Genomic DNA, 23830 nt, shown 5'->3' on the forward strand with positions numbered 1-23830 from the left:
GTGTTGAAAATACAGATCAATCGGGGGAGAAGTGCCATCTTTCAAATGGTGAAAGTCATCGCATGACCCATGAACATAGTATATATCTCCATTTATTTAGATCTTCATTCATGTCTCTCAGCAATATTTTGTAGTTTTTGACATAAAAGTAATGAAATCTTTTGTCAGATTTACCCCTAAGTATTTCACAGTTTTTGGTACTATTTTAAATGGAATTTTTAAAAATTTCACTTTCCAATTGTTCCTTGCCAATTTCTGATTGTACCTTGTATTTCATATAAGAACACAATTGATTTTTGTACCTTGATCTTGGAACCTATTAATTTGCTAAAGTCGCTTAGTGTTTCTACTAGAATTTTGGAGATTCCATTGGATTTTCTACATTAAATGATTATGTCACCTGTGAAAAAAGACATTGGTACCTTTTCCTATCTGTTGTGAATTGTGATACCCATTTATTTTCCAGTATGCAGGTACCACCCACAAAATTTGGGTGGGGTGTTGAGACTCTTGATGCCATACACACACCAAGAGGGTATGAAAAGTTTTATTACTCACATAATGAAGCTTCCTAGGAAAAGCAGGACAGGCTTCCCAAGAAAGTCTGCAAATGGTTTGCAAGAGGAAGGAAAGGAGACTGGCAGGGAGGGTTTTTTTTTTTTTTTTTTTAAATATTTATTTATTTTCTTGAGAGAGAGAGAGAGAGAGCAGGGGAGGGGCAGAGAGACAAGGGGACCAGGGACCTGAAGCAGGCTCTGTGTTTACTGGATTAAGGTTGGTATGATATACTTTGTTTTCCTTTTAATATTTGTAGAATCTGTAGAGATGTCACTTCTCTCATTCCTGATATGGGTAGTTTATGTTATTTCCCTTTCCTTCCTCATCAGTCTGGCTAGTTTTATCATATTTATTAATCTCAAAGAACCACTTTATGGTTCCATTGATTTATTTTATTTGTTAGTTTTCTATTTCACTAATTTCTGCTCTGATCTTCATCATTTCCTTTGTTTTACTTACATTGTGTTTTATTTGCTCTTCTTTTTCTAGTATGTCAAAATGGAAAAGTCATTGATTTGAGACTTTGATTTCTTCTTTGCTAATATAGTATTTGTTTCTATAAATTTCTCCCTGAATACTGCTTCAGTGGCCTTCCATAATTTTTATATAGTTTTCATTTTCTTTTGGTTCAAAATACTTTCTAATTTCCTTTTTGATTTCTTCTTCAACCCATGGGTTATTTTGAAATGTATATGTTTCTGGGGTGCCTTGGTGGCTCAGTTGGTTAAGCGTCTGAATTCTGACTTTGGCTCAGGTCATGATCTTGTGGCTCTTGAGTTTGAGCCCCACATGGGGCTGTCTGCTGTCAGTCAGTACAGAGCCTGCTTTGGTTCTTCTTTCCCCCCTCTCTCTGCCCCCCCTCCCCTGCTTGTATGCTCTCAAAAATAAACATTAAAAATATTTTAATGTATATGTTTCCAAATATTAGAGAATTACCCACATATTTTCAGTTACTGATTTCTAATTCAGTTTCATTGTGGAAAGAGGCTTGTTTTCTGGTCCAGTATATGTTCTACCTTTGTAAATGCTCCAGGTACACTTGAAAAAAATGAGTATTTTTTTTGCTATTTTTGGTTTTGCTCTGTAAATATCAATTAGCTCAATGACAGTGTTTTCCAAATCTTCTGTGTTTTAGCTTATTTACTGAGAGTGGTATTGGAATCTCTGACTTACCACTGTGGATTTTCTCTTTTCTTAGTTTTATCAGTTGTTGTTTCATGTATTTTGAAACTATTGTTAGGTGCATTAGACATTTACAATTGTTATTTCCTCTTGATGAGCTGACCACTGTATTATTATGAAATTAACTTTATCCCTATTGTTTGTTCTGAAATCTTCTTTGTAGATATCAATACACCTACTCCAGTTTTCTTTTTTTTTAATAGCTTTATTGAGATATAACTCACATGTCATACAATCCACCCGTTTAAAGTATACACTTCCATTTGTGGTATGTTACATTATTAAATTTTTATATGACCATAAAATGTATAACACAAAATTTGTCATTTTAAGAATTTTTTATATGTGTACAATTCAGTGGCATTAAGTATGTTCACAGTGTTGTACAATCACCAATACTATCTATTTCCAAAATTGTTATCAACTTATTATTATTATTTTTTTAACATTCATTTTTGAAAGGCAGCGAGAGACATAGCGCAAACGGGGGAGGGGCAGAGAGAGGGAGACACAGAAACAGAAGCAGGCTCCAGGCTCCAGGCTGCAGGCTCCGAGCTATCAGCACAGAGCCCGACGTGGGGCTCCAACTCACGGACCATGAGATCATGACCTGGGCCGAAGTCAGCCACTTAACCGACTAAGCCACCCAGGCGCTCCCAAAATTGTTATCAACTTAAATGAAGACTCTGTAGTCACTAAACACACTAGGCAATCAACTCTCAATTCCTCCCTCCCCACATCCCCTGGTAACCTCTTATTTTCTTTCTCTATGAATTTGTCTAATCCAAATATTTCATATAAGCAGAATACAATATTTGTCCTTTGTGTAGGTTCAGTTCACTTTGCATAATTTTTTCAAGATTCATCCATGTAGTACCATATTATCAGAACTTTATTCCTTTTTATGGCTGAATAACATTCCATTGCATATATATACTACATTTTGTTCGTCAGTTTATCTGTTGATGGACATGGGTTGTTTCCACCTAGTGGCTATTTTGAATAATGGTATAATGAACATTAGAATACAAGTATCTGTTCAAGTTCTTGCTATCACTGCCTTTGGGAGTGGAATTGCTGGGTCATATGGTAAACTATGCTAAGCTTTTGAAGAATTGCCAAACTGTTTTCTTTAAAAATTTTTTTTTAATATTTATTCATTTTTGAGAGACAGAGACAGAGCGCAAGTGGAAGAAGGGCAGAGAGTGAGGGGAGACACAGGCTCTGAGCTGTCAGCACAGAGCCAGACATGGGGCTCCAACCCACGAACTGTGAGATCATGACCTGAGCCCAAATCAAGAGTGGGACGTTTAACTCACTGAGCCACCCAGGCACCCCTGTTTTTCATTTTGGTGAAGTCTGATATATCTCTTTTTTCCTTTGGTTGCTTGTGCTTTTGGTGTCGCATCTAAGAATCCATTGCCAAATCCAAGGTCATTCCAGCTTTCTCTACACAGCATTAGCATGGTGTATCTTTTTCCATCCTTGTACCTTTAACCTATTGGTGGAGTTAAATTCAGTTTCTCATAGGCAATATATGGTTGAGTCATGCTTTTTTATCCCCTATGACACTCTGTTGCCTCTTAATTGGATTTTCAGATAAATTATATTTAATCTGATTATTGATATAAACCTTCCGTCTTGCAATTTGTTTCCCATCTGTTTTTTGTTCCTTTCTTTATCTGACTTCTTTTGGATTGAGTGATTTATGATAATTTATGATTCCATTCTATCTCCCTTGTTGGATTATTAGCTATAACTTTTTGTTTTCTTAGTTTAGTAGTTGCTATAGGACTTAGAGTATACATCTTTCACTTATGGTGTTTGTTCAAGTGATATTACTTCACACAGAACGGAGGAAACTTCCAATAGTTTATTTCCATTTACTTCTCTTCTCTTGGTCTTTGTGCAATTGTTGTCATATGATTTACATTCACATCCTAAACTACATTGTTTATATTTTTGTTTAAACAATAATTTATCTTTGGACAAGATTTAAATAATATTAAAAAAAGTCTTACATATTTACCCAGTAGTTATTATCTCTGATGCTCTTCATTCCTTGTGTAGATCCAGATTTTTATTTATTTTTAAAAAAATTTTTTAAAATGTGCATTTATTTTTGAAAGAGAGACAGAGTGTGAGCGGAAGAGGGACAGAGAGAGAGACAGACAGAATCCGAAGTAGGATCCAGACTCGCAGCTGTCAGCACAGAGCCTGAGGTGGGGCTCGAACCCCTGAGCTGCAACATCATGACCTGAGCCAAAGTCTGATGCTTAACCGACTGAGCCATCCAGGTGCCCCCAGATTTTTGTTTTTAAATGTTTATTTATTTTTGAGAGCGAGTGAGTACAAGTGGGGGAAGGGCAGAAAGAGAGGGGGACAGAGGACCCGAGGCGGGCTCTACGCTGGCAGCAGAGAGCCAGATGCGGGGCTTGAACTCATAAACCGTGAGATCATGACCTGAGCCAAAGTCGGATGCTTAACCAACTGAACCACCCAGGCGTCCCTGGATCCAGATTTCTATTTGTTACTCAATTATACATGTAGGGACCCATGGGTAGCTCAGTTAAGCATCCAACTCTTGGTTTCAGCTCAGGTCATGGTTTCACGGTTCTTGGTTTCACAGTTAGGGGCTCATGGTTTCATGGTTCTGCACTGGTAGCATGGAGTCTGCTTGGGATTCTTTCTCTCTCCCTCCCTCTCTGCCCCTCCCTGCCCTCTCTATCAAAATAAGTAAACATTAAAACAAAATTACACATGTATTAAGCCTCTTGAGGTTACCCTTCTACTCACTTTCTATTTGCTATTTTTATATTTATTTTTGTATTAATTTTTTTTTTTTACATTTATTTTTTAGAGACAGAGACAGAGCATGAGCAGGGTTGGGGCAGAGAGAGAAGGAGACACAGAATCTGAAGCAGGCTTCAGGCTCTGAGCAAGCTGTCAGCACAGAGCCTGATGCTGGGCTTGAACCCACACCCATGAGATCATGACCTGAGCCAAAGTCAGATGCTCAACTGACTGAGCCACCCAGGAGCCCCTCTATTTGCTATTTTTAAAAGTTTATTTTGTTTATGTCTATCCCAGCACCTCCAAGAGCATCTGGCACCCACTAGGTGCTTTCTAATTTGATACCACAAGGAAAAATTCCACACACCATCCACATCCACTAGTATAATCCTCAGGATCTGTCCACACACACTATTATATCACACTTCTACTCCACTTTACACCAGGCAGTCCCTTTCTATTATAGCACATTCTCACACACAACACAATCTCACACATGGTCACAGAAAAACAGCATGCCCGCCCCAACACCTAGGGTTTTACACGGACACACAATGACAGAATCAGAGGGTCGTGGCACCACTCACAAAATTAGCCAGGTTACAGAACTTGTTCAAATTTAAACACCATTCTAAGGGAGTATAGAGTCAGATTAAAGTGGTCAGAGTGGTGTGATCAGGGAAGGCATTTTTGGAGATGTGACATTTGTATCTGAATGGACAGAATAAGGGAACTTGGAAGACACCCGGTAGAAGAGCCATTTTAGGAAGGGAGGACACATTCACACCAATCATCACCAAATCACAAATACAAGAACGGTATGCGAGGGTGACACTTTATACCCCGACCCTTTCCCTGCGATCTTCGAGGTAACCATTTCCGAAGCTGAAACGCTCTAGGGAAGTCGGGACCTGCGCAGTCTACTCCCTGCCCTCCCTGTCCCACACACTTTTTCGGGTACCCCAGCACAACTGTAGGTGCTCGCCCCTCACTCCGTTTGCGTGGGCGCGCTCCCGAACCTCACCCCCTGCGGCTGTTCCGCGACTCTAAGTTCTGCGCCTGGTTGCTAAGAGAGGTGGACGGAGCACTTGTGTCTGCGCACTTCAATCGTAGGCCATCTAGTTGACACTCTACCCCGTTCCCGTGGCGGACCCAGGCTCCGAAGTGAGATCTGGGCTCCCACTGTGGGGCCAGGAAGAAGTCAGCGTGGGAGGACCCAGGGCAGAGGGGCGGTGTTACGAATCCCCCGGCGGAGACGCGCCAGTGTAGTCGGACTCTGCAGCGCCGCTTTTTCTGGTCCGGACTACATTTCCCAGTGGCCCCTGCGATTACTGGGCCGGCGGCCCCTTTGTGTCCTCCGGAGGCCCAGTAGCTTCTTTCCGGGCCCGCGGGGGTGGGTTCCATCAGACTCTTAGGGCAGGAGGTGGGCCGGGGTAGAGATTGCCTGAGCATTCAGGGCGGAGACGGGATCTTCCCGCAGTTACTTCTGCAGGTAGGGAATGGGCTGAGGAATGGCTTGTGGGTCACCCGGTCGTCGGTTTCCGGGCCCTCGGCGTGACTCTAGGTGCGAGATCGTGGTTGGTTGTCATACAGTGTGAGACTGTCATCCGATGTGCCTGTGCACGTCGTATCTGTGACTGTGGGTGCGAGTGAGTCGATAGTTGATGCTACAGAGTGAGACTGTAAGTGGGGGGGTGGGGGGTGTGGAGGGTATTGTGTCCCCCATTTGTTCCAGTACCCTCGGCCTCTTTGTGACTGGGGTTGTGAGAGTGAACGTCGGTTGCGATACTCTAGTGTTTGGAGACTTCAAGCTTTGGGAGAGCGTGACGGTCGTGGCCGCTGACTGTTCTGTGTCAGCAGACGGTGGTTGGCGCTATAGTTTTTAAGAATGAGTATGTGGGGGGACTGATTGAGACTATGAAGCCAGCCAGGTGATGCCGGTGTGCCACCAAGTTTCAGAACCACTGGTCTATTGGAGAGGAGAGAGAGTGTGGAGTCAAGAAGACCTTTATTTGATCTTGGTACAGTTAGTCATTAGTTGTGTGCCTTTATGTAAATGATTACATTCCTCAGAGTCTTTATTTGTAAAAATCGAGAAAATCTACTGTTAAAATAATAAGGAAGTGATTTAGGCATGGGTTAACTTGTATGCAAACAAATTTCTAGGTCTCCAGTATGCTTTCTTTCTATTGGAAGGAAGGGTGTAACAGAGGAAAGAGAAGCCGAAAAATTCTAGGCTGGTGATTCTGGATGCTATAGGGAAACCCTACCTTTTCTTGTTCTTTTCCCCATCTCAGTCATCCAAGGACACTGCCATTTCCCAAGAGAAGAGCCAAGAAGAGGAAAGAATGGCTGTTGGACTTCTTAAAGCCATGTACCAGGTGAGTTGGTGTTTTCTATTTCCTGAATGATTTTCCTGCTCTTCAGATGTCAAAGCAGACATTAACTTTGCTTATGCTGACACTTTACTGAGTAACTAATCTCATGTCACTTATTAAAACTCTCCAGCAGTTGATTCCCACCTCATTCAGGATACATGCTGAAGTCCTTGCCTTGGCCGGCAAGACCATACATAATCTGGTCCCTGACTATCCTTCTGACCTCATTTTGTCACTCTGCAACTCACATACTCAGTTCTAGCCACACTAGCTAGCTTCCTTGTAGTGAACGGAGTACATTCTTTTTTTTTTTTTTTTTTTTTTTTTTTTTTTTTGCTGAGTACGTTCTTAACTCATGACCTTGGCACTTGCTGTTTCCTCTGCCTGGAATGCTGTTCCCCAAGATACAGACCAACTTCTTCATTAGTCTCTGTCCAAACATTCATTCACTCAACATTTTTTTATTAAGCACCTATTAAGTAAAAGGTCTTAGTCTTTGGTCCTCTTCTTTTCTCTGTCTACACTCACTCCTTTGGAGATCTCAGTCTGTCTTATGGCTTTAAATGCCATCTATATGCTGACAACCACCAAATTATATACAGCCCAGTCCTCTGTCCTGAAATCCAGACTTCTATATCCAATCAACTAGACTTAGTATCTTCACTTGGTTATGTAGTAGATATGTCAAACTCAAACGTCTCAAACTTGGTGAAACAAGCCACTGTAAGTTTGCGGGCATAGAAGTGACATATCTAACTCTCATTTAATAAAATCACTCTGGCTACTATTGAGAATTAACCGAATGGAACAAGGATAGAAACAGGGAAACCAATTAGGAAACTCTCACATACTTCCTTATCTCAGATGCTCAACTTAAAAGTCTTCCAATCGTGAAGTTCTATTTGTTCTATGTTCAAAATGTATCCAGAGGCTGACGACTTTTACTGCTGCTTCCATTCTGGTCTGAACTGTCATCTCCTACCTAGATTACTGCTATAGTCTTCTAACTTTTCTGTCTGCTTCCACCCTTCTTTTAGTCTATTCTCAACAAAGCAGTCAAAGTGATTCTGTTACACATGTTCTGTTATGTGATTCTTGCAGGAATAGAAATAATGGAAAATATAGACAACTCTTTCAAATAATTTAGCTGTAAGGAAGTAAGAGAGATGGGTGGTATCTGAAGGATAAACTGGTCAACAAGGTTTTTAATTTGAACTGTAATTTTTAATGTTTATTTGAGAGAGAGAGAGTGTACATGTGCAAGTGAGTTGGGGAGGGGTTAAGAGAGAGGAGAGAGAGAATCCCAAACGGACTTCATGTTCAGCATGGAGCGCAGTGTGGGCTTTATTCCATGACCATGGGATCACGACCTGAGCTAAAACCAAGAGTTGGTTACTCAACCAATTGAGCCACCCAGGTGCCCCAACAACAAGGTTTTTTAAAGATGGGTTTATATCTGTATGCTGATGTTCAAGATTCAGTAGAAAGGGAAATTTGAAGATGAAGAGAAGCAAAGAGGGGAGTGATGGAACACTGCTTGAGTAGGTGAGAGGAGCTGAGGTCTAGTGGACAAGTGGAAGGGCTGGCCTTTATTAGGAGAGTGGCTGTTCATATAGAGTAGTAATAGGAGCAAGTTAGAGTATGTAGGACAGATGCAGATATATGTGTAGATGTTGTAGGAATTTCTGGAAATTCTCTTTGAATGGCTTTTGGTTTTTCTAGTGAAACAGCAAGATCACTAGTAAGGATGAGGAAGGAGATATTGAAGACTTGAGGAGAGAGGAAAACATATGTAATGGTCATTTAGGAGAGTGGGGAAATGAATGGACTAGAGAAATGTATCATATAGGTAGCATTTTGGTCCACTTGACGTTAGTGTCATGAATTTAAAGTGAGACCAGATAGCATGATTGGTGTGACTTTCTCCAGCAAAGTTCAGCTGTTCAGGGTACAGAAGTAGAGTATTCTGAGAGATGGCTGTGGTTTAACCAGGTGACTAAGGGCAGGGAAACTGAGGGTATATCCATAACAAATGGTTGTGGTAGGAAGTGAGGGAATGTGGGGTTGAGAAACATTGAAAATGTGGTAAGTAGAACGTGATTTGTAGGTTCTAGTGGGGTCAGAGAATTTTCCTAATTGGGGTACTAGAGGGCAAAAGTTGGAATATAGGAGGAAGAAGTCAGGATAGTGAGAGTTGAGATTATGGAGGGTTTGCTACTTATTGGTAATGACAAAGTCTGGGGCATGGCAATAGAAGTGAATGACTATACAAGTGTGGAAGACAAGACTACTGGAGGAGAGAAGCGACACAGCTGAGAGCCCTGGATGTTGGGAGGATTATTTATATAGATATTGAAAGGACCAAAGATTATATATGATAGGAGTAGTGCTGGAGAGAGTGACAGTGAGTCAGGTGCTGAGGTGTTAAAGGAATGACAGACTATTGCTATCTACCAGGAATTGGTAGGTAACTAAAACAGGGATGATAGAGTCTGATTTCATGAATGTTTAAAACTAGGTGGCTTTTAGGTAGGTGGGAGGGGTAATGGTCTAGAAACAAATTTAAGGAGCAAAGAGGTCTCTGGGTGCTGTGGTACAAGGAGTGTGGGAGATAAAACAGTCACCACATGACAGGGCTTCAGGGGAAGTAGTAGGTCCTCTCAGGTGGGAGCCATGTTTCTATGAAGGCAAAAAGGTGAAGGGAACTGTTGACTTTCTTCATACTGGCTTGATTATAATTATGAATGGATTTTGAAACCACACGTATTTGGTTAGAGGTTAAATTTATTTATTTTCATTTATTTTTTTAAATTGCAGTGTAGTTAACTTCCAGTGCTTAGTTTCAGGTGTACAATATAGTGATCCAACAGTTCCGCACATTACTCAGTGCTCATCAAGACAAGTGCACTCCTAATCCCCTTCATCTATTTCACCTACCTCCCACACCTTTCCCCTGGTAACCATCTTTTTGTTTTCTATATTTAAGAATCTGTTTTTCCTTAAGAGACTCTTAAATACAGAGAACAAACTGAGGGTTGCTGGAGGGGTGTTGGGTGGAGGGACAGGCTAAATGGGTGATGGGCATTAAGGAAGGCATTTGTTGGGATGAGCACTGAGTGTTATATGTAGGTGATAAATCACTGAATTTTACTCCTGAAATCATTATTACTATATGTTAACTAACTTGGATTAAAATAAAATAAAATAAAATAAAATAAAATAAAATAAAATAAAATGTTTTCTGGTTTGTCTTTTTCCCTTTGTTCATTTGCTTTGTTTCTTAAATTTCACATATGAGTGAAATCATATGGTATTTGTCTTTCTCTGACTGGCTTATTTTGCTTAGTATTATACTCTCTAGATCTATCATGTTGCTGCAAATGGCAAGATTTCATTCCATTTTATGGCTAAATAATATTCCGTTGTATATATAGAGGTCAAATATTTTAAGAGATCATTTGTTAGAGGTCAAATATTTGAAAGTAATACTTTAAGCTCATTATATTGACATTGTCATTATTTTCATTAAATTTCATCAAAAGAATCATTGAGGGGTACCTCCTGGGTGTCTCAGTTGGTTGAGCGTCTATTAATTTCGGCTCAGGTCATGATCCCAGGGTTGTGGGATCAAGCCGTGTTGGGCTCCACGCTGACTGTGGAGCCTGCTTAAGTTTCTCTCCCTCTCTCTCTCTCTCTCCCTCTCTCCCCCTCCCTCCCTCCCTCTCTCTCCCACCTCTCTCCCTCTCTCTCTAAAATAAAAAAAAATAATAAAAAACAGAATCATTGAAAACATGTATGTCATATATTACAAATAGTTATACATTTATTATATATATTTATATAAGGTAAGGAAAATGTTTTTGGAAGCATATATGTAACATATGAGGGATGTTATTGTTGGTAGAGCAGAGATGAAGAAACTCACAATCTACTTCATATAATTAAATAAGAAAAAAACTTATTGAGTGTTGTAAAACACTTCAATAATTTTTATTCTGTAGAGACAGTTTAACTATGACAAAATTTTATCAAATGCCCAATAAATATTTTCTTGCCTTGACAGATTCACCTCTTTTAATTTTGTAATACATAGTTACCTATATATAAATGTATGCATACATGCACACAAACACATATGTTAGTTTTCATCAGCAGGTGGTCACATTATAGACATCTAGAAATCCAGAATCCAGCTTAATCACAGCATAGCCCAAGTTTTTAAGAACTTTGCCCAGGCCCTGTAGGTAGAACCAGTATTATAAGCAGAACACCCATTTCTTTGCACAAAATTTTAAGTACTCTGGATTAAAGTATTTGAATTAAAAATTTTCTTTAATTTTATTTTTTTAATTTACATCCAAATTAGTTAGCATATAGTGCAACAATGATTTCAGGAGTAGATTCCTTAATGCCCCTGACCCATTTAATCCATCCCCCCTCCCACAACCCCTCCAATAACCCTCTGTTTGTTCTCCATATTTAAGAGTCTCTTATGTTTTGTCCCCCTCCCTGTTTTTATATAATTTTTGCTTCCCTTCCATTATGTTCATCTGTTTTGTATCTTAAAGTCTTTATATGAGTGAAGTCATATGATATTTGTCTTTCTCTGACTGTCTAATTTCACTTAGCATAATACCCTCTAGTCCCATCCACATAGTTGCAGATGGCAAGAGTTCATTCTTTTTGATTGCCGAGTAATACTCCATTGTATATATATACCACATCTTCTTTATCCATTCATCCATCAATGAACATTTCGGCTCTTTCCATACTTTGGCTATTGTCGTTAGTGCTACTATAAACATTGGGGTGCATGTGCCCCTTTGAAACAGCATACCTGTATCCCTTGGATAAATACCTAGTAGAGCAATTGTAGGGTAGTTCTATTTTTAATTTTTTGAGGAACCTCCATACTGTTTTCCAGAGTGGCTGCACCAGCTTGCATTCCCACCAGCAATGCAAAAGAGATCCTCTTTCTCCACATCCTCGCCAAGATCTGTTGTTGCCTGAGTTGTTAATGTTAGCCATTCTGACAGGTGTGAGGTGGTATCCCATTGTGGTTTTGTTATGTATTTCCCTGATGATGAGTGATGTTGAGCATTTTTTCATGTGTTGGTTGGCCATCTGGATGTCTTCTTTGGAGAAGTGCCTATTCATGTCTTCTGCCCATTTCTTCACTGGATTATTTGTTTTTTGGGTGTTGAGTTTGATAAGTTCTTTATAGATTTTGGGTACTAACCCTTTATCTGATATGTCATTTGCAAATATCTTCTCCCATTCTATTGGTTGCCTTTTAGTTTTGCTGATTGTTTCCTTCGATAAAAAAAAATTTTTTTTTAATGTTTATGTATTTTTGAGAGAGAGGGACAGAGTGTGAGCAGGGGAGGGGCAGAGAGAGAGGGAGACACAGAATCCAAAGCAAGCTCCAGGCTCTGAGCTGTCAGCACAGAACCCAATGCAGGGCTCAAACTCATGAACCGTGAGATCATGACCTGAGCCGAAGTCAGACACCTAACTGACTGAGCCACCCAGGCACTCCAAAGTATTTGAATTTTAATGGAACTGGTGATTTTCTCTGCTTGGTCTAGCACAATTTTCAGAGATATAGCAAGCACTTTCTGGTCTCATTTTTGATCCTTTCATAGTTTCTTCAACTTTTCAAACCATTCTTTCATTAATTCAATTTATCCAGCAAATATTTGAATGCCTCATGTGTGCCAAATACTCTTCTATAACTAGGGATATAGCAGTGAGCAAAGCAAAAATGTACTCTACCCTTATGGACTTCACATGTCAGTGGAGGCTGGGGCAGACAATAACAAAATAATTAAGTGCCATGGAGAACAATAAAGGAGGGCTAGGAAATGGGGAACAGGGGTAAGAGTTTGCTATTTTTATACAGAACGATCTGAGAAGTACAAAAGGCCTGAGGGGGAACATGCTTGACATATAGTTGAGGATGTAATATAAAGGAGAGCCCAGTATGCTTGGGGCAGAACAAATAAAGTGAGTATGTTAACAGATGAACTTATTTCACTTCATTTATTGATTTCATTTCAGGAGTTGGTGACCTTCAGAGATGTGGCTGTAGACTTCTCCAGAGAAGAGTGGGATTGTCTAAATTCTTCTCAAAGGCATCTGTACAGTAATGTGATGTTGGAGAATTATAGGATCTTGGTGTCCCTAGGTAAGAATATTTCTTCCAAAATTGAGTTTCTACTCATAAGGGCCTCTTTGCTACCACCATTATGAATCTTTGGATAGCATCCTCAGTGCTTGGCAGAATATCTGTTGCTGTGCCAAAGTAATGGTTTAATATTTGTGGAGTTGCCAGTGGATGGGTCTATTATTAATCTGTGTTGGAAGCTTTAGCTTTCCTGTACTTTGAACACATGTCTTTACACATTTGTCTCCAACTTACTGTAAGCTTCCTCTTCCCCGTTAATCAAAGGGTTGGTTATGAGTTCTGGGATATCACAGCATGACCAAATTGTTTCTTTTCATATATGCAGGACTTTGCTTTTCTAAGCCAAGTGTGATATTATTATTGGAACAAGGGAAAGAGCCCTGGATGGTGACGAGAGAGCTGGCCAAAGGCTTGTGCTCAGGTGAGTGAAGAGGAAATAGAAATAGGCAGGCAAAAACCTCTGCAGGTGACAGCTCTGCTGGACATAGAGGTGTCACCCCTTCACTCTTCTTTGGTGGCATGTTCTTGGATGTTCTAGGTTTTACTAGACACTGGGACCTTTTAGAGCATTCTCACAAATTTGTTTTTCTTCCTTTTAATGTTTATTTATTTATTTTGGGAGAGAAGGAGAGAGAGAGCAAGACCTGGGGTGGGGGTGGGGGGCTCAGTGGGCAGAGAGAGGGAGAGAGAATCCCAAGTAGGCTCCACCCTGTCAGCACAGAGCCTGACACAGGGCTTGATCTCACAAACTGTGAGATTATGGCCTGAGCCAAAATCAAGAGTTGATGTTTAACCAGCTGAGCCAGGCACCCCCCGAATTTGTTATTCTTAACTATCTCTCCTTTAATACTTTGCTCTCTCCTTTCTAAGAACTCTTCCAGTCTTCAAAAAATCTTTTCCTAACCTGATAAGCTTTTGAATTTTACAGACACCTGTAACTCAAGTGCCATGTTCAGATCTTGACACTTACAGGCAGTAAAATTTTGGGCAAGTTACTTAACCTTTCTATAAAATAGGATAATTCTTTTAAAGTACTTGAAGAGTTCCTGTCTCATACTGTGAACTCAAAGGCTGTTACTTGCTATTGCTGTAGTAGTAGTGAATCTCCAAATGCCTCATTTTTCTCTCAGTGGTCAGTTCATTCATTGTTTCATCAACATTTATTGAATTAAAATTTTTTTTTACTGTTTATTTTGAGGGGGGGAGGGGCAGAGAGAGATGGAAACACAGAATCTGAAGCAGCCTCCAGGCTGTGAGCTATCACCACAGAGCCTGACACAGGGCTGGAACTCACAGACCGTGAGATCATGACCTGAGCTGAAGTCAGATGCTTAACCGACCGAGTCACCCAGGTGCTCCAACATTTACTGAATTTTTAAACAAAGTACATGCAAGATGTTAGAGCGCTTCATATTTGTATAAGTAATCAAACAATTGATAGACTAGTAGCAGAGATACAGTATTAACTATAAATAGCATATTTGAAAAGAAAGCTGGTATAAGGACGATCAGACAAAAAGGTGAGAGGCCAAGGAACCTGGGTAACTGAGAAGATGATGGTCTCTAACAAAAACACAGGTCAGGAACACCTGGGTGGCTCATTTGGTTAAGCATCCAACTTTGGTTCAGGTCATAATCTCACAGCCAGGGAGTTCAAGCCCCTCCTTGGGCTCTGTGCTGACAGCTCAGAACCTGGAGCCTGCTTCGGATTCTGTCTCTCTCTCTCTGCCCCAACCCCACTTGTGCTCTGTCTCTGACTCTCAAAAAATAAAAAATAGAAATAGAAATAAAAACAAATTAAAAACAACAACAACAAAAACACAGGGCAGAAGCTAGAAACCATTGCAGAGAGAAGAGACTAAAGAGTTTAGGGTTGTGGCATAGGAAGGATTTTTAGGGGCACCTGGGTGGCTCAGTCTGTTGAGCTTCCAACTATTGGTTTTGGCTGGGGTCATGATCTCTTGGTTTTGTGGGTTTGAGCCCCACATCAGGCTCTGTGCTAGCAGTGAGGAACCTGCTTAGGATTCTCTCCCTCTCTCTCTCTCTCTGTCCCTCCCCTGCTCACACTGTCTCCGTCTCTCTTAAATTAAATAAATAAAAACTTAAAAAAAAAAGGAAGGATTTTTAGATAGACATAGGAAGCATTAAGGTAAAATGGAGGACTAAAGTTCAAAAGAAAATTAGGGACATTGTAAACATCTCTTGTCACTACCACTCCCCAACTCACCTCACCCCCCGCTACCTCTCTCCAGTCTTTTATGTCCTTGTTCAGTTTTTTAAGAAAAATATTTGATGTGGAACTGTAGTTTCAAGGAACATATGGTTAAATTTTATTTATTAATTATTATTAAATAAATCACACACACAGGAATGTATATTAATATATGTATATAGCTTAAATATTAATAGAACAAAAACCCAGGTACATACTTCTTAGCTTAAGAAATAGAAAATTGTTGGGGCACCTGACTGGCTCAGTAAAAAAAAAAATAAAATCTTAAAAAAAAAAAAAGAAACAGAAAATTGTCAATGTTATTATAGACTCATGAGGGCCCCTGCCTAATGGTATACTATTCCCCACCTATGATCCATCCCCAACCCTCACTGGAGAAACCATTATTCTACAATTTTGTTATCTTTTCTTGCATTTTCTTTCTTTCTTTCTTTTTCTTTTCTTCTTTTTTTTTTTTTTTTTTTGAAAGAGAGAGAGATTGAGACAGAGCATGGGGGAGGGGCAGAGGGAGAGCAAGAGAGAGAATTTTAAGCAGGCTCCATGCCCAGCTTGAGCACTATTCAGGGCTTGATTTCACAACTGTGAGATCATGACTTGAGTCGAAATAAAAAATTGGACACTTAACTGACTAAGCCACCCAGGCGCCCCATTCTTGCCTTTTCTTTAGTATACCATATACTCCTAAACAAAATATTATATTTTTGTGTTTTCACCTTTTTACATGTGGAAATATATTATGCATGTAATTCTGACTTTTTTTAAACTCAAAATTATATTCCTGAGATTTATCTGTGTTAATTTTAGTAGCTATGGTTTCCTGAATTTTTGTCTGCTCAAATGTAATGTATTCCACCATGTAAACCATAATTTATCCATTGAAGGTCATTTGAGTTGTTTTCATTTTGTGCTATTATAAATGTTAACTTCTGTGAACCTTATACGTGACTATTGGTGTACAAATGCTGGAGTTTATATAGAGAACATAGCCAGGAATTTACTAAATAATGCTATTTACTTTCCAAAGTGCTTGTATGAATTTACATTTCTCATAGTTGTGTGTGAGAGTACTCACTGCTCTATACTCAAAATTGACCAATTAAAATTTTTTTTGCCAATTTGATGAGTGTGAAATATTATCTGCTATACTTGCCATCTGAATTTCTTTGATTACAAAATAAATTGGGCATCTTTTGGATTTGGATTTCCACTTTTGTGAGGTGCCTGCTCAAGTCTTTTGCTCATTTTGGGGAAGGTTGTCTTTTATATATATGCTTGTAGTTTATATTTTTGATTTTGGTATTTTGTTTTAAGTAAACTTTGTATTCTAAAATCATAAAGATATTCTCAAATTGTCTTCTAAAGATTTTCCTTTCATATTTAGGGCTTGAATCAATTGAAATTGATTTTTGAGATTGAAGTAAGAATTTAATTTCTGTGCCTTAGTGGAAAACCAAATGTCCTAGAGTTATTGAAGAAATGAGCTCTCTTTGCTCATTGTTCAGAATGTTACATGACTTGAGTCAAAATCAAGAATCAAATGCTTAACTGACTAAGCATCTTAATGTATCGGATTATAGTATATTTATGGGTCTGATTTTGAGCTCTATTCCATTTCATTGATCTCTGTTTCCTTATGCCAGTACCACACTTTCTTAATTAAAATACTTTATTATAAGATGGGATATCTGGAGCACCTGCGTGGCTCAGTCAGCTAAGTATCTGACTGTTGATTTCAGCTCAAGTGGTGATCTTACAATTCGTGGGATGGAGCCCCATGTCTGGCTCTATGCTGAGCATGGAGTCTGCTTGGGATTCTCTCTCTCTCTCTCTCTCTCTCTCTCTCTCTCTCCCCCCCCCTCCCCTACTCATGTACACTCTCCCTCTCTCTCAAAATAAATAAATAAACATTAAAAAAAAAAAAAGAACAGGATATCTGTTAGGGCAAGTCCCCTACACCTTGTTTTATGTTTTTCAGAATTTCTTCTTTGCCCATTGGCCATCTGAATAGTTTAGAGCCAACTTGTCAATTTCCACCAGAAAACAACAAAAAAAGTGATTGGCTTTGATTGAAATTTTACTTATACTCTATATCAGTTTTGTAAATTTTTCTATTTGTAAATTTTTTATTCTGTAGTTTATCTCTCCATTTATTTAGGTTTTAAATTTTCCTTTGGTATGTTTTATAATTTTCTTCATAAAGGCCATGCATATCTTCTGTTAGAATAATTCCTAGGCATCTTAGTTTTGTTACTATGTTAAAATATTATATATATATATATTTGTTGCTCATGTTTTAAAATGAACTTAACTTTTATACATTGACCTTATATCCAGCAATGCTGCCAAGCTTTCTCATTAATGCTAATAGTTTTTAGATTTCTTTGGATTTTTTTCTATGGGCAGGCTATCTGTGAATCATTTTAAATTCTTATACCTTTAATTTCTTTTTCCTATTGCCCTATCTTAGATCTCCAATACAGTATGAACTAAAGTAGTGATAGCAGGCATTCTTTTTTTAAAGTTTTTATTTTAATTCTAATTAGTTAACATATCATGTATTAGTTTCAGGTGTACAGTAAATGATTCAAAAATTTCATACATCACCCGGTGCTCATCACAAGTGCACTGCTTAATCCCCATCACCTATTTAACCCATCCTCCAACCCACCCTTACCCCCAGTAACCATCAGTTCTCTGTATTTAAGTCTATTTCTTGGTTTGTCTCTTTTTCTCTCTTTTTTCCTCTTTGCTTGTTTGGTTTCTTAAATTCCACATGAATGAATTATATGGTATTTGTCTTTGTCTGACTTATTCCACTTAGCATAAGACTATCTAACTCTATCCATGTCATTGCAAATGGTAAGATTTCATTCTTTTTTATGACTGAATAATATTCCATTGTATATATATACCACATTGTCTTTATCCATTCATCAATCAATGAACATTTGGGCTGCTTCCATAATTTGGTTATTGTGAATAATGCTGCTATAAACATAGGGGTGCATGTATCCTTTTGAATTAGTGTTTTTGTCCAACGTTTTTTTTTTTTTTTTTTTTTTTATTTTATTTTATTTTTGGGACAGAGAGAGACAGAGCATGAACGGGGGAGGGTCAGAGAGAGAGGGAGACACAGAATCGGAAACAGGCTCCAGGCTCCGAGCCATCAGCCCAGAGCCCACGAACTCACGGACCGCGAGATCGTGACCTGGCTGAAGTCGGACGCTTAACCGACTGCGCCACCCAGGCGCCCCATGAATTAGTGTTTTTGTATTCTTGGTAAACACCCAGTAATGCAATTGCTGGACCATAAGGTAGTTCTATATTTAACTTTTTGAGGAAGCTCCATACTGTTTTCCACAGTAGCTGCAACAGTGTGCATTCCCAGCAGTGCATGAGGTATCCTTTTTCTCCACATCTTTGTCAACACCTGTTGTTTCTTGTGCTGTTGATTTTAGCCATCCTGACAGGTGTAAGAAGTGATATATCTCATTGTAGTTTCCATTGCATTTCCCTGATCATGAGTGATGATGAGCATCTTTTTATGTGTCTGTTGGCCACCTGTATATGTTCTTTGGAGAAATGTCTGTTTATGTCTTCTGCCCATTTTTTAAATGGATTATTTGGGGGTTGGCTATTGAGTTGTATAAGTCCTTTATATATAATTTTGGATAGTAACCCTTTATCAGATATGTTATTTGCAAATATTTTTGTGTATGGTGTAATAAAGTGGTCCAGTTTCATTCTTTTGCATGTTGCTGTCCAGTTTTCCTAACACCATTTTTTGAGGTGACTATCTTTTTTCCATTGGATATGCTTTCCTATTGTGTTGAAGATTAGATAACCATATAATTATTGGTTTATTTCTGGGTTTTCTATTCTATTCTGTTGATCTATATGTCTATTTTTGTGCCAGTACCATACTGTTTTTTTTTAAAGATTTTATTTTTAAGTAATCTCTACACCACATGTGGAGCTCAAACTCACAACCCCAAGATCAAGAGTCAGTTGGCTCCACCAACTGAGCCAGCCAGGCAGGCACCCCTGGCACCATATACTGTTTTTATTATTACAGCCTTGTAATGTAACTTAAGTCTGGAATTATGATGCCTTCAGCTCTGCTTTGCTTTTTCAAAGTTGCTTTTGGTATTTGGGGTCTTTTCTGGTTCCATATACAAATTTTAGGATTATCTGCTCTTCTTTGAAAAATGTTGTTGTTATTTTGCTACGGATTTCATTAAATGTTTAGATTGCTTTGGGTAGTACAGACACTTAAACAGTATTTGTTCTTCCAGTCCATGAGCATGGAATATCTTTCTGTTTCTTTATGTCATCTTTAGTTCCTTTCATCAGTGTTTCATAGTTTTCAGAATATAGGTCTTTTACCTCTTTGCTTAAGTTTATTCCAATGTATCTTACTGGTTTTGGTACAGTTGTAATTGGATTGTTTTCTTAATTTCTCTTTCTGCTGCTTCATAATTGGTGTATGAAATGCAACAGATTTTTGTACATTGATTTTGTATCCTGCAACTTTACTGAATTCATGTATCAGTTCTAGCAATTTTTTGGTGGAGTCTTTTGGATTTTCTATATAGAATATCATGTCGTCTACAAATAGTGAAAATTTGACTTCTTCCTTGCCTATTTGGATGCCTTTTATTTCTTTTTGTTGTGTGATGATAGCAGGCATTCTTTTCCCCTTTGGTCTTAATGAGAGTGCTTTCATATTTTGTTATTAATAATTCTGATGTTTAAAGGTTTTTGGTAGATACCTTTTTGTTCCTGTTTGCTAGAGTTTCATTGTGGAAAGCTTTTGAGTTTCAATAAATGTTTTTCTTTATCCATAGATGATTAGATGGTTTTTAGTTTTTTATCTGTTAATGTGGTGAATTACATATTACATTTTTAATGTTGAACCAACTTTGTAGTCCTGATACCAATCCATTTTTACAGCTTTTTCATTCATGGCTACTTGCTCTTTGCCAATATATTTAATATTTTTTGCATCTATGTTAATCAGTGAAGTTGACCTTCAGTTTTTCCTTCATGAACTCTTCTTGTCAGATTTTAGAATCAAGATACTAGTCTCATAAAATCTATTGGTGAGTATTCTTCTTTTTCTTCCTTAGAATAATTTGTGTAAAATCAAAATTCTTTGTTTTTTGAATGTTTGGTAGAACTTTGTTCATCTTGTCCTGTGATTTTCTTGTAAAAAGAATTTCTTGTGAAAAGAACTAATTCAGTTTGTTCTAAGATTCTGTTTCTCCTATAGTAATGAAGTTACAGCATTTTTTCCTGAGAATTTTTATGTCCTATGTAAATTTTCAAATTTATTAAAGTTGTCCATTATCTTCTCTTATCTAAAGTTGGTAGTATATGTAACTATGACCTCTTTTTCCTCCCAAAAAGGGAGAAACAAATTTTTCCATGGATTTATCATTTTTTTTTTTTAGTATTTTCAGTCATTTTTCTCTTCACTGACGCTCTCTAATTTATCTTTTTAAAAATTTCATTTATTCCTCCTCTTTAGTAGTTAATTCCTCCTGCATTTATTTATGCTGTTCTCTTTTTTTAAGTTTTGGGTTTTTTCAAAAAAAATTTTAGTGTTTATTATTTATTTTTGAGAGACAGAGTACAAGTGGGGGAGGGGCAGAGAGAGAAAGACACACAGAATCTGAAGCAGGCTCCAGGCTCTGAGCTGTCAGCATAGAGCTAGATGCGGGGCTTTAACTCATAAACTACTAGATCATGACCTGAGCTTAAGTTGGATGCTTAACCAATTAAGCCACCCAGGTGCCCTTCTTTTCTTAAGTTTTAAAGTTAGATAATTCATTATTTTTGAGGCTTTCTTTTTTCTATTATAAGCACTTAAGACTATATTAGGGATATATTCCACATGTTTTGATATGTCATCTTTTTGTTGTCATGTATATCTAATCATTTCTAATTTCCATTGATTTCTTCTGGACCCATGAATTAAGTGAAATTTTTAAGTTCCAAATTAAAAATTTTTTAATTGCATTGTGGTTAGAGAAGATGGTCTATTTAATTCAAATTCTTTGAAAACTTATTTTATGTCTTAGTGGTTAAGTGGTTGTTGTGTCCTAAAAAATGTTATCTGTTTCTGGTTGTGGAGTGTACAGCATTTGATATATGTTCATTGGATTAAGCTCATTAATTTTGCTGATCAAATCTTCTGTGTCTTTATTGACTTAAAAAAAATCTCTGAGGGGCACCTGGATGGCTCCAGCTGGTTGAGCGTCCAACTCTTGATTTTTGACTGAGGTCATGATTTCATGGTTTCATGGGTTCAAGCCCCATGTCAGGCTCTGTGCAGTGACCCTGTGGAGCCTGCTTTGGATTCTGTCTCTCTCCCCTTCTCTCTGGCTCTTCGCCATGCACGTACGCTCTCTCTCTCTCTATTTCTCTCTCTCTCTCAAAATAAATAAATAAACATTAAAAAATTATTTAAAAAATTCTGATGATGAATATATACATTTTTTTAGAATTCTGACAATTGGTTATTTCTGTTTTGAAAATATTTTATTAGGTCATATGTTTTTGGATTGTTCTATCTTTCTGGTAAATTCTTCCATATATTATTGTTACCCTTTTTAAATCTACTGATGATTTTTCTCTTAATTATTTTGCTTGATATTAGTGTGGCTATATTAGTCTTCTTTTGTTAATACTTGATGTAGTTTTTCTATCCCTTTATTCTCTTATTTTCTGTGTTTCTCTTGTAAACAGTATATATAGCTAAAAAGTTTTTTATTCTATGATAATCTGTGTTTTAACTAAATGATGGCAGTCAATTACATGTTTTGGTATTACTAATTGAATTGGACTTATTTCTACCATCTTATTTTCTTTTAATAAATTCTTTTTCCATTTTTTTCTTGTTTCTTGACTTTTTCTCCATCTGCTAATTTGAAAGTTATACAGTCTATTTTTTTTTCTTGTATTGATTAGCTTAGAAAATTTAACATTTATGGGACACCTGGCTAGCTCAGTGAGCAGAGCCTTCAATCTTGATCTTGGAGTTGTAAGTTAGAGCCCCACATTGGGTTAGCAATTACTTAAAAATAAAATCTTTAAAAAAATTTAACTCTATAATCATCTTAACAAAGTCTAAAATCATTCTTTACCTTAATTTTTTCCTCCCTTAAAAATATAAGAACCTTAGAATGTTTTAACTTCACTTACTCTCATTTCAGTTATTTCTTTTAATCTCATAAATGGTTATTTTGTTTTATGAAGTTACAAAAGTAGACCATTAATTGTAGTGTTGTTTAGATTTACCTACGTTTCATTTTCTTCATTCACCATTCTTCTCTATATACCAGAACTTCTACCTGTGTCAAATCCTTTATCAATAAATACACTATATAAACTATTTTGTTATTTATTCATTTGTTTTGTATATTTATTTTGATATCATGCATGTAAGAATCTTTTTATATATGCATTCATAAATTGACAGTTATTTTTCTCAGCACCTTAAAGATAACACTCTATACTTTTCTGCCTTCTATTGTTACTATTGAGAAGTCAGTTCTGTTAATATTTTCTTCCTTGCTTCTTTTAAAAACTTCCTTCTCTTTGTTCATGTTACTGTATATTTTCACTGTGGTTTATCTAAATGTAATTTTTTTAAGTTTATTTATTTGTTTTATGAGAAAGAGAGAGTGGGGGCAGGGGAAGAGAGAGAGGGAGAGAGAAAGAATCCCAAGCTGGCTTTGCACTGTCAGTGCGAAGCCCTGTGTAGGGCTCCAGCTCACAAACCGTGAGATCATGACCTGAGCGAAAGTCAGATGCTTAACTGAATGAGCTACCTAGGCACCCCTAAATGTAGATTTCATTAAAAAAATTTTTTTTAATGTTTTTACTTATTTCTGAGACAGAGAGAGACAGAGTGTCAGCAGGGGAGGGGCAGAGAGAAAGGGAGACATAGAATACAAAGCAGGCACCAGGCTCTGAGCTGTTAGCACAGAGCCTGACGTGGGGCTCGAACTTGTGAACCATGAGATCATGACCTGGGGTGAGGTTGGAGGCTCAACCAACTGAGCCACCCAGGTGCCCCATATTTCATTTTAATTGCTCTACTTAAGATTTATTATGATTCTTGTATCTGACCATTCTGGCCTTAACAGTTTCTGGGTAATGATCAATGGTTATTTCTTCACATATTATTACTCCCCTATTCACTGTATTTTCTTTTCCTAAAATTCCAGTTAGATGTGCCTATGACCTTCTTTCTCATCCAGGTTAAACTGATGCTTTAAACTGATCCAGGTTAAACAGTTGCCCCTTACTGACTCAAAAGTAACTTTTGAAGTCTTTTTGACCTCTGGGAGTTTACCTTAATTTTTTGCCAGATTTGCAACACATCTAAAAAGATATTTTCTCTCTTTTACACAACATCTTAAGTTTGTTTGTTTTAATATGTCTGGTTTGTCATTTTAACTAGCCTGCTGTATTGCTGGACAGGGATCCTGT

The 23830-nt window shown here is 37.7% G+C and overlaps 1 protein-coding gene across 7 annotated transcripts in view; it reads left to right on the plus strand.

Annotated features, from left to right (window-relative positions):
* The window catches only part of ZNF570 (zinc finger protein 570), a 38510-nt gene that overhangs the window by 2477 nt on the left and 12203 nt on the right, over positions 1-23830 (plus strand). For 4 of the 7 annotated variants that reach the window (XM_042920094.1, XM_042920096.1, XM_042920097.1 and 1 more), the window contains 3 exons: positions 6831-6914; positions 12972-13098; positions 13424-13519. In XM_042920094.1, the coding sequence (XP_042776028.1) occupies positions 6831-6914; positions 12972-13098; positions 13424-13519 (307 nt within the window). The other 3 variants (XM_042920100.1, XM_042920099.1, XM_042920095.1) reach the window with 3 other exon arrangements.

The sequence above is a fragment of the Panthera leo genome, chromosome E2 (genome assembly GCF_018350215.1).
Source record: "Panthera leo isolate Ple1 chromosome E2, P.leo_Ple1_pat1.1, whole genome shotgun sequence".
NCBI classification, from domain to species: domain Eukaryota; kingdom Metazoa; phylum Chordata; class Mammalia; order Carnivora; family Felidae; genus Panthera; species Panthera leo.